Below are 11708 nucleotides of genomic sequence, written 5' to 3' on the forward strand. Positions count from 1 at the left end.
GAAAGAATTAACCCCATGTACCCATCACCTAACCCAAACAATGGTCAAGTCATGACCCATCTTGTTTCAGCTGTATCACCTCCAACCACTTTTTCACTTATCCCCAGATTATTTTGAAGTGAATTTTAAATATTATATATTTTTATCTATAAATATTTCAGTAGGTATCTGTAAAAGATGACTCTTTGAAAAAGATGTATATAATACCTTGATTGTACCTACAAGATTAACAAAAATTTCCTAATATTATAAAGGTTCCCTGATTGAGTTCCTAGAGTTCAAATTTCTCTAATTATCTAGATACTCCTCACAGAATCATGGATTCTCAGATGGAATCCTGGAGAAGGTTCTAGGAGACTTGATGGGGAAGGTTTTAGGGTCACTTTTTTTTTAAGTTTATTTATTCTGAGAGAGAGAGAAAGAGACAGAGAGAACAAATGGGAGAGGAGCAGAGAGAGAATCTCAAGCATGCTCTGCACTGCCAGGACAGAGCCAGACTTGAGGCTCGAACCCACAAACTATGAGATCATAACCAGAGCAAAGATCAAGAGTTGGATGGGGCGCCTGGGTGGCGCAGTCGGTTAAGCGTCCGACTTCAGCCAGGTCACGATCTCGCGGTCTGGGAGTTCGAGCCCCGCGTCGGGCTCTGGGCTGATGGCTCAGAGCCTGGAGCCTGTTTCCGATTCTGTGTCTCCCTCTCTCTCTGCCCCTCCCCCGTTCATGCTCTGTCTCTCTCTGTCCGAAAAAGTAAATAAACAAAAGAGTTGGTTGGATGCTTAACCGACTGAGCCAGGCATCACTTTTTTTTACAAAAATTCAAGTGTAATATATTTTAGTTTCAGGTGTGCAACACAATGATTCAACATTACTCGGTGCTCAGGATGGTAAGCGTACTCTTAATCCCCTTCACCAATTTCACCCATCCCTGCTCCCTGTAGGATCACTTTCAAGTACAAAGAAGAAAGTTGCTGCGGGTCATTGTGGTGGTGATGGCAACATTTATTGAGCACCTACTGGCTCCATGCTGTGTGCTTTACCTGTGTCACTCCTTTAGTCCTTACACCAATCTTCCGGGGTAGGTTCAGAGTTCTTTGGGGCTGCTGTGGCCATGGTCACACACTTAGTGTCTCAGCTACTGATCACCACCATATGCCCTCAGCTTTGCTCCAAGACAGGGTGAGAGGAGCCACTTCCCCAGAGGGCCCTTCTTCCTACTGGATTGTTTCCAGATGGAAGGCAGAAGGCAGATATCCTGAGAGTGAGCTGTTGATTCAGTACGGGTGGGAAGAAGAGAAAAGGAATCCCTTTTACTGAAAAGAGACAGACTAAAAACTTCCTGGAGCCTGAATCTCAGAATGTGCTGAAAGTATCTCTGGCTGCAACATCTCAGGTGAAACGCAATCTTTCCACAGCACCTGTTTCTCACCCAGCTCATTAGCATCGCCTTGCCATTCCCCAGAGGAGCTCACCGCAGCCACAGCCGACCTTCCAGGCTAACGAAAGCTGCTTAGCAACAGGGAGCGGGTGGTTAATAAAGCCCTGATGCCGTTCCCAGCTCCATAGGCCCCACCCCTGTCTCCCATTTACAGCTCATCTTTAGCCTGAAGCAACAACCCTCAGGTTGAGGATATAAAGACCGGTGTGGGGAGAGCCAGGAACTGGGAGACTGAGGGGTAGGACTGACTTCCCCCTGGGCTCTGATTCCAATGCCTTCTGGGGAGAGAAGACATTGAGAGTCTGAGAACCTGCTGTGCCAGAAACCTCTCTGTAAACCTGCTCTACCCACCAAACTTTAAAATCCAAACTCAGCACCCAATCAGAATAGAGCACACAGAAATACTGTGGAGGCAGCCACACCCAGACATGAAGGAAGGGCAGGTCCAGAGAAATGGTGGCTTCTCTGGTGCTCTAGGGTTGATGCCTGAATTACTTCAGGAAGAGAGCGAATGAGTTCTCTTAAAGCATGTGTATTATTATTTTGAATGCAAAGTTGAAAGGCTAAAGCTGGGACAGTTTGTTTACTTTAACCTTGAGTTTCCCACAAACAAAAGTTAAAAGCACCTTGCCCTTGGGGAGAGGGGGTGGCAGGAGATATCAGACTACACCTGGAGGTTTAAGAAGCCACAGGGAAAACAAGGAGAATTAATTTGATTCAAAAGTCTTTACATTTAAATAAAAATTTCAGGGGCGCCTAGGTGGCTCAGTCGATTAAGCATCTAACTCTTGATTTTGGCTCAGATCATGATCTCGTGGTTCATGCGATCGAGCCCCATGTCAGGCTCCTCACTGATGGACACGGAGCCTGCTTGGGATTCTCTCTCTCTGTCCACTCCCTTGCAATGCATGCTCTCCCTCTTTCTCAAAATAAATAAACTTAAAAATAATAATAATAAAAGTTTCAAAGACCATATCGTGGAACAAAATGCAAACTTGACAAGACTTTTTAAAGACAAAAAGGTGGTATCAGTGGTAGGTTTGGGCTTATTCTCCAAGCCTCAGCCTCTGCCTGTGGGAGTGGGCAGTCACATAGGCCGGATCCTCTGACAGCCATGCTCTGTGGTTGGAGAACAGCACACAGAGAACCACTCCCTGCCAACCAGGGGTTGCCAGCAAAGCTTCCACACAAGATTTCCTCACAAGGTTTCTACCTATAGGAGCCTGACCAGCTTCTGGACAAACAGGTTTAGGAACAACCACAACACACACACGCGCACACGCAAGACACATTTCTTTTTTTTTTTTTTGCAAGACACATTTCTTACCAGTCCTGGGAGTCTCCCTCCTCCTGTGGATAATAGGAATAGGGGTCTGGTGCAACTTTCCTGGGTTTGCCCAGGGTCAGGACTCAACTCAGGGATTATTCAATTCCCTTTCTAAGGCTCTCCAGGAAGATTCTGTTTCCAGTTCAAATGTCTCTATTCTAAGGAAGCTCAGAGGAGCTCATCTTGCCGAGGCCTTGCCCTCCTCTGCCAAGAACAGAGGGGTCAGGGCAGAGTAGAGGGGCCCAGGGCCCCAGTACTGTCCAAACTCCAGGAAATGTGGCCATTCTGTGGTTGATCCAGCCTCCACAGCCTCTGCTCTGCTCACCTCTCTCTTCATCTTCCCTGCACTCCAATTCCTTCCAGAACAAAGCTGGATTCTGGACAAGGCCAGGACAATAGCACAACCCAGTCAGTATAAGACTGGATCTACTTTAGACTAGAAATTCATTTCAGAGCATTTGCCCAGGGGTGAAGGAGACCGACATATTAGAATCCCCAAAATGCCAGAGGGGTGGAGTTTTCCATCAATACTTACCTATTCTTCCCTGCCTCTTCCCAAGAATCCCTGATTACGATTCTACTGTGTGATGCATGTAAACGGCTTGCAGACAGGAAAAAAGTTTGATAATCACTGCTTTAAACGTATCTTATTTTGAACCCAAACTGGGATTTACCTCACCATCGAATACCAATTTTGACGAAGCCTAAGGATTCCTTTTCCTTGTGGGCTTGACTCAGCTTTATACAGCTTTATACTTAGCTTGACAGCCCCTACTGCTAGCATTCTCCTCAGTGTATGCACCGAGCCCAAGGCAGGGGCAGCCGACTGGCAGAGGCTCAGAGATGCCTTTTGTTTGGCCCACAGATTTTTTAAAAATGGGAATTAGTTGGGGCACCTGGGTGGCTCAGTTGGTTAAGCGTCTGGCTTCAGTTCGGGTCATGATCTCAAGGTTTGTGGGTTCAAGCCCCACATCAGGCTCCATGCTGGCAGTGTGGAGCCTGCTTGGGAGTCTCTCTGTGTCCCTCTCGTTCTGTCCCTCCCTCACACGCGCTTTCTCTCTCTCTCAAGATAAATAAATAAACATAAAGTATATAAAAATGGGAAATAGTTGGGGCACGTGGGTGGCTTAGTCGGTTAAATGTCTGACTTCGGCTCAGGTCATGATCTCACAGTTCGTGGCTTCGAACCCTGCGTCGGGCTCTGTGCTGACAGAGCCTGCTTGGGATTCTGTGTGTGTGTGTGTGTCTCTCTCTCTCTGCCCTTCTCCCACTCATGCTCTGTCTCTCAAAAAGAAATAAACATTAAATTTTTTTTTTTAATGGGAATTAGTTATTAGCCTTTAAAAACTGGAGAATTTCAGAGGTGCCTGGGTAGCTCATTTGGTTAGGCAACCAACTTTGGCTCAGGTCATGATCTCATGTTTCGTGAATTCAAGCCCCACATTGGGCTCTGCAGTAACAGCTCAGAGTCTGGAGCCTGCTTTGGATCCTGTGTCTCCCTCTCTCTCTGTACCACCCCCACCCGTGTTTCTCTTTCTCTCAAAGATAAATAAATAAACATTAAAAAAATAAAAATTGGGAAATTTCATACAAATACCCAGACTTCTGTCTTCTCTTAAGAAAAAAACAAAGGCCATGGCAAGCCTGGGCTGGCATTCCTGCAGGAGCTGAATAGTGGCAAGCAATATTCAGTCCACCCCAGTCCCCACCACCACTGCCTGCAGCGTCACACCCAGACAGCTTCTCGTGTGGACCTTTTCCATCTGACTGTAGACATTATTTAAGTTTGCGCTAGCAGACCTAAAGCACCTCCTGAGATCCAGCAGAACGGGGCTCCTCTTGCTCCTGGGCTGACTTTACAATCCTGGAGACTTGGGTTTATTTCATAGACCCTTGCTCTGTTTCAGCAACCAAAACTGGCTGAAAGGAGAAGCAGCATTCCTTTTGAGGGTAATATTCCTGCCTGTTGGGAAGAGCCCCGGGAGGGGGGGTGGGGGGGATTTGGGGGGGGGTGGGGGGGCTTCTAGGCAAGAGACAAAAGCAAAGCGAAAGCTCCATTGCTTCCTGGGGGCCTCTGCAATGATCACAGGAGAGCTGACAGTTTCTTCTCATCCCAATTGGCCTGAATGTGAGATACCCACAACTTTTCTCTCTGCCTCTCTTTCCCCTATTCCCCCTTGGCCACCCACGTGTGGCGCCCATGCACAAGCTGTTTGCGCTATTTTGTTCTGTTTTCTGTGTTTGTTGAATGTGCTCTGGATAAGGAATTAAGCCATGCGTAATTGGGCCACCAGCAAAGCCCTTCTGGTGACAACAACAAATAGTGGCTAATGTTAGGAGCACACAACACAGGTGGAAAGGAGTAGGGGTCTAATATTCTTCAAAGCCACTTACTGAAAGACTACCATGCTTCTCCCCTAACATAGGTTCTGCCTGAGAAAAGGTGAGATGAGATTGTTCCTTGTAACCCTGAGAATCATAACATATCTCAAAGAACCAGGAAACACCCAAAGGGAGGTGTTGGGAACTGAAATCCTGCAAACCTAGTTTCATTCTCAACATCCAAAGGAGAAGGAAAGACAGACATTTCCTGGGCTCTTCCAATGCTAGAAATGTTCTCATGCATCATCTCAATCCCTCCAAAAATTCCTTGAGGTAGGAATCACCACCCTTTTTTAGGAGAGCAAACTAAGGGTGACGGAAGCTAAGAAACTTGTCCAAGATAACTTAGCAGAGCACCAAGATTCACTTCCATCAGTGTGTCACTCAGGCTGGGTCCACAGGCCATCTCTTCCCGATAGCTGTCCCTTATCTCTTGGCTTTTATTTTCTCCACACCTTTATCATACAGGATATATTTATGTGTGCACGTGTCTTCTGTCCCCAAAGAATGTAAGCCCTTGGGGGCAGAGACTCTGTCCATCTTGTGACTGCTGTTTCCCTATGCGGAAATAGGATCTAGCACATGGTGGACCCACAGCATTTGTTGCTGGACTGATGGCAGGCAGCTTTATATGCCTCACCATGCTACTGTCTGCTCCTCTCCGAAACACACAGCCTCTCTTCACAAATTCCCAACACCAATCTCAGAAGCCAAGGAAAACAACACAGAGATGGCAAACTGTTCTTTAGAAAGGGAGTTGAAAGGAAGATAAAAGTCCTGAAAATCCAAGAAAACTCTATTGTGTACAGAGACTAGCTTGCCCCTGTAAAGGCAGAAGTCTTCAGGAGAGGAGGAAGTGATGGTTTATTACCAACGTTCTGCCTTTTAAGGTGGGAAGGCTTTGGGTTTCCCTCCTGTTGTAGCTCATGCTGTTTTGCCCCCAATCCAGGGTCTGGAGAACTGAGAATGCCAGAGCAACACAAGTAGGATTAGTTAGAAAGTTGAGGGGCGCCTGGGTGGCTCAGTTGGTTGAGCGTCCTACTTCAGCTCAGGTCATGATCTCGCAGTTTGTGAGTTGGAGGCCGCATTAGGCTCTGTGCTGACAGCTCAGAGCCTGGAGCCTGCTTCGGATTCTGTGTCTCCCTCTCTCTCTGTCCCTCTCCCCCTCCCGTTCTGTCTCTTTCTCTCAAAAATAAATAAATGTTAAAAAACTTTTTTTAAATAAAAAAGAAAGTAGATGTGGCACAGAAAGCATTCGGAAACACAAACCCTTCCCCAAAGTTAAACATAAACCAGAGCAGCAGTTCCCAGACCAGAATCACCTAGGTCAGTGGTTCTCAAGGTGTGGTCCCTGGACCAGAAGCTCAGAACCATGTGTGAACTTGTCAGAAATGCCAATTCTCAGGCCCACCCCAGACCTATCAGAATCAGAAATTCCAGGGTTGGGACCCAGGAATCTGTGTTTTAACAAGTTCTTTGGGTGACTCACATGCATACTAAAGACCAAGGTAACTAAATACATATACAAATCCTTTGGCCCTGGAGATCCTAATTCAGTAGGTTGGGGACAGGGCCCAGGGAGAGCACAAGGACTTCACAGCTGATTCTAATTTGTAGCCACATTTGAAAACTACTAAACCTGAGCACTCCTCTTTCCCTGGCCCCAGGACAGTGTCCTCAGTTCTAAACCCTCTTCCCACTGCCCCCAGTCACTCACCACACAGAGCAATGATGTGGCTGCTATCTTCATGCACAAACTTCCTGGTGACAGCTTCCTCCATGATTTGCTTCACCTGTGGACAAACGGGCAGCATCTTACTGATTTTTCTGATCAAAGGGTTGTGGGCAAGTAAATAGCTTGGCTCCGCTCTCCTGGTCTATCTCCTACTCTACTTGCAGATTAGATAGTAAATAGGGATGGGAGAGGTGGGGAAGCCAAGTGTCTTCTTGGAAAGGCAACCAGGAAGAGAGATGTCATCCACCAAGCAATCAGTGCAGATGTTCCAGTCCAGGAGGAAGTGCCTTGCTGTGGAGAAGACGGACAGGATGCCATTTGCTCATGTGTACTTAGCTGGAGAAGAGCTTTTGGGCAAACTGTCCGTTAGGAACAAACTAGCTCATTATAGGCTGTAAACAACCTGCCCCTCATTTACTTCTTCAACGTTCACCCAGGCCTCAGAGACACTCTCCACACGCTTGCAAGCCCAGTCTTCTTTCTGTCTAGATAGAACCCTGATGTTTTGGGTTCCTACATGGATATAAAAGTTTCCAAGTACCTTGTAAGATGAGCAGTTACATCTGTCTTTAAGAAAGCCCTTTTTAAAAAGCACATACACACAACTTTTTTATTGATGTACATAAAACTACAGAAAAGGGTATATGTCATAATTATACAGCCTGATGGATTTTCACAAGCTGAATCCACCTGTGAAACCAGCATCCAGGTGAAAGACAGAACATGTGACCAGCATCCCTGAGCACCTCCCACTGTCATGTTTCCTTCCACTCACTACTCTCCTCAGGGACATGTGCTATCCTGACTTCTAACAGCATAGAGTCTCTTTATGGATTTTCATACTGTTGATAGATAAAATCACTGTGTGTAGTGTTTTGTGACTGGATTTCTTTATAAGATGTGTTCACATTGTATGTACTTGTGGATTGTTCATTCTCCATTATGTTAACACACAATGAACTGTGCGTAGGTAGTTTCCAATTTGGGGCTGTCATGAATAGTGCTACTATGAACATTAAAAATATGTTTTTTAGTAAACATAGGTGCTCATTTTTTGCATTTATATTTCCAGACAAGGCATTTCTGATATGTATATTCCACTTCACTAGATTTTGCCAAATAGCTCTCCAAAGTGGTTGTACCAATTTACACTCCCATCAGCAATGTATGAGGTTTTAGTCGCTCCCAACATAGAAGTCAAGCACTTTTGATGTCCTGGGGGAATTTGCCAAGAAACAGATACTAATACTGGAGATTAGAGAGATGGATTACCTCAACCCGACTGTAAAATCTTATATGAAGTAAGCTCTGGGCAGAGCGTGTCTTTGTCATTCTTTGGACAAGGCATACAGTGTTCCGATGCTGCCCTTGCTCCCAAGACCCTTGCTGAGGACTGTACAGTTTGGAGAGTGGTAAAGCTTCTAAAGCCTGCAGAGGAGGTAGGGAGGACCTGGAGGCTTCTCCCTATTGAAACTGCTCACAGATAGCAGTTAGGTAGAGGGGAATCAGATTGATCCTGCACTCTAAATTGTTAAAAGCTTCCTAGGTTACTTGCCAAGCGGTGTTTGTATTAAACGGAGCATAAAGTCACAGTTTAAAGACCTGCGGGCATCTGAAACAGGCCGGTGGGGCAGATTTGGGGGTTAGAAGGACATACAGATGACTCTAGAATTGTATCAGAAATTCTGTATTGAAAAGTCCAGCCTTGCCTACAATTATCCCCACTTCCTCTACTTGTGGAAGAGGAAGGATATATTTCTCTCTAAATCAAGTGCTAAAGGGAGAAGGGAACTAAGAATTCAGAGCAGGTTAAACTTTGTCAGGTAATATACATAGCTGTGGCATATTTTGGGCATTTCTCATATTTGTTTAGGAATCATTCTTAGAGCAGTATAAAAAGCCTTCTAAGTATTGAAAAAAAGAATCATGGTATCAGAAATCTTTCCTACGTCCCTGACCAACTCTAAATTTGGAGCACAGCAACAATCCTAGCACATCCATCCATGGTTTAGGTATGGCTACTTTTTTTCTTCTTGTTTATACTGTTCATATGAGCCTCTGTCACTAGACTGCTTGTTTCCCGAGGATAATCACTATGACTTGGGATTGCCCTTTTGCTTGGGGAGACCAGGGTTTAGTTGAAATGCTGATTTGATGTACTCCTGACCTAAAATGCTTTCTTGGCCACTTCACACAAAAGTGGTGAGGCAGCTTCTCACACACAGCTGGAAAGGTGAGGACTTTGACTACTTTGCCAACAAGAGGGAAGGGCACAAATAAATGTTAGGTAGGGCACAGCAGCCAGGCCACAGTTAATGCAGGAGAACCATCTAGGGCCTTCCAGGAGTTTATGAGAACACATAGTCTTCTCCAATCCTGAAATTCTAGGAAGAGGTAAAGGAACCATTATGGCAAACTTTAATATATGAGATACATATATCATCATCCTTCTTTCAGAGATGAATAAAATAAGACTCAGGTTAAGTAACTTCTTCAAGTCACACAGAGTTAGGTCCAGAGTATTCCAAGGTTACACATCCCTACAGATCTTGCAGTCTCTAAAATCAGTAGATTTATTTACCAAATACTCATTGAATGACTACTGTGTGCCAGGTCCTGGATACAGAATAGTGGACAAAACAGACTGGTTTCCTGCCCTCATGGAGTTTGCACATCTGGTAGAAGGCAGCCACAAAGGTAGTTGCAAGGAGTTCATGGTTCCCGAGGCCTAATCCATTCTAATCCATACTGCAGGTTTGAGCTCTCCAGCTCTCATGTGCGGTGAGTCATTCATATGGGTACCCGCCCCCCCCCCCCAACACGATGAAACTGAAATGGGCTTTAGGGCAGGGTCAAGGTAAAGGACGTTAGTAGAGGGGAGAGCTTTTTTCTCTTTCTGACATTTGGGGTGGGGCGGGAATCCTTAAACGGGGAAAAAAATCTTGAGTCTTAAAAAAAGCATTCTTAACCTCCCCCCCCCCCCCCCACCATGGTCTCTGGGTAGGGAGGTGGGCGTGGAGAAGCAGCGAGGTGTGCGACGAACCTCCTGCAGCCGCGATTCAGTTCCCAGAGGGATCCCTGAATCTTGGGTGTAGGGCAAACCAAAGCTAAGCCCCCAAACCACGCGTTTAGCGCTGAGGCCCTCGCGGGGCCCCGCCCCTGCCCATTCGGCTTGGGCAATGAAAGGGCAGCACCACTTCTCCAGAAATCGCCACCACCCCTCCCCCGACCTTGGTCTCCCAGCGCTGTTGCCGTCACAGGGCGGGGAACTGCGGGATCGCGGAGCAAACAAGCGCCGGAGCGCCGGCCTGGCTCCTCGGACGGAGGGGTGCTGCCCCAGATCCGGGAGGGAGCCGGTAGCCGCAGCCAGTCCAGGACCCCGCCCCCGCCCGGCCCAGGCCCGCGGGCGCTGGTGCCGGCGGGGGGGTGGGGGGTACGGACCTTTCCGCGTCCCCCCCGCCGGGCAGCGCGGGCAGGGACGTGAGTCTCCGGGGGTCTTTGCTCCTACTTTACCTCCTTCTTTACGTTCCACAGCAGTTTCTCTTTGACTGCGTCCTCCGCGCTGCCCATGGTGTGGCGGGTGGCAGAGAGGCAACGCCGAGCTGTCCCCCAAGCCCCCCGTGCGCCCTCGCCTCCTCCGCGCCTCTCCGCTCAGAGCCCCACGCGCAAGGCGGAGCCCCCGGCCGCCGCGCTCCCCGCCCGCCGCCACCACCGCCGCAGCCACTGCCCCGTGCTGGGCTCCGCAGCCATCTTCCGAGCCCCGCACAGACGTCAGGAGGCTGGCCCGGCCCCTTCCCACAGTCGGGGGCGGGAGGGGGGGGGGTGCGCTCAGCGACGGGGGGGGTCGGGGCGGGGGTGAGGCTGCGCGCGCCCGGGGGCGGTGGGCCCCCGGGCGCGCGCCTAGCTGGCCGCTGTCATGGCAACGCGCCCGCTCCCGCCCCGAGGGCGCGAACCCTCATTGTGAGCTCCCGCAGCCAGTTCCGCGCCGCACTGCGCGCGGTAGCTGGCGCGCTCTGGACCCCGTGGCTGAGGGAAAGTCACTCGCATCGGAGCTGGCCTCAACCCAGCTAGACGCTCCCTGATTTCTACCCACTCGTTTTCCCGACGGGAAGGGCTGGGCCATTCGCTCCTCGAGTCTGGCTCTCTAGGAAACTAGCGTTAGTCTCCTGGATGAAAGGCCAGAGCTCCATCATTCCTCTAAATCCCCCTGCCAGCCGGTGGCCCTCAGTTGCAAGACTTGTGGGAAGAGGAGCTGGAGCACAGTCACCCCGAGATTGAAGAGGCTGAGTTGCCTGTGAGGGCTCGCCTGTCAAGGACAGTTCTCCCTGTCTGGTACCGTCCTGCCTTCAGCTCTGTTGGAGCGGGGGCGCGGGTTGGGATAACGGTGATCAGCGGGAACTTGTACGGAGCCTTCCACGCGATTTTCCTTCTAGACCTCAGCAGCCCATAAGAGGAAGAAAGGATTGCTCAAAGTGGTAACACCTGCTGCTGCAAACTGAGGAGCGGCGTGCACAAATCTAGGTGACAGGAAGGGCTTAGCCCTCTTCCACACGAATGGAAAAACTTCAACAGCTGCCTAAGGTGATGCAACTAGATAGCGCAAAAAATGAAAATACAGGTAGCAAAAAAAGCCCTCCGGGGCTGAGAGGCTAAACCTCGAGTCTACATCCAGCTTTTTAAACCCCCCAGCCGTAGACCGCCGCGTGGGAAAAGTTTACTCCGCGGTTTTGCTGAGACGCCGGAGTCTTATTTCTGAGCCTGGTTGGAAGGACTCTCGCGAGAGGACGCGGTGAGCCCCGCCCCGCCACGGGGAGGGAGGGGCAAGGAGG

General features: G+C 48.8%; 1 protein-coding gene across 13 annotated transcripts in view; it reads right to left on the reverse strand.

Annotated features, from left to right (window-relative positions):
- Positions 1-11156, reverse strand: part of SGSM2 (small G protein signaling modulator 2) — a 38729-nt gene extending 27573 nt beyond the window's left edge. For 2 of the 13 annotated variants that reach the window (XM_045044038.1, XM_045044035.1), the window contains exons 1-2: positions 10393-10645; positions 6862-6937 (exon numbers count right to left, since the gene is read on the reverse strand). In XM_045044038.1, the coding sequence (XP_044899973.1) occupies positions 6862-6937; positions 10393-10449 (133 nt within the window). In that variant the 5' untranslated portion in view covers positions 10450-10645. Of the gene's footprint in view, positions 1-1037; positions 1264-6861; positions 6938-10392; positions 10648-10972 lie in introns of those variants that run through there. The other 11 variants (XM_023244237.2, XM_045044036.1, XM_023244240.2 and 8 more) reach the window with 8 other exon arrangements.
- Positions 11157-11708: the final 552 nt, after the last annotated feature.

The sequence above is a fragment of the Felis catus genome, chromosome E1 (genome assembly GCF_018350175.1).
Source record: "Felis catus isolate Fca126 chromosome E1, F.catus_Fca126_mat1.0, whole genome shotgun sequence".
NCBI classification, from domain to species: Eukaryota; Metazoa; Chordata; class Mammalia; order Carnivora; family Felidae; genus Felis; species Felis catus.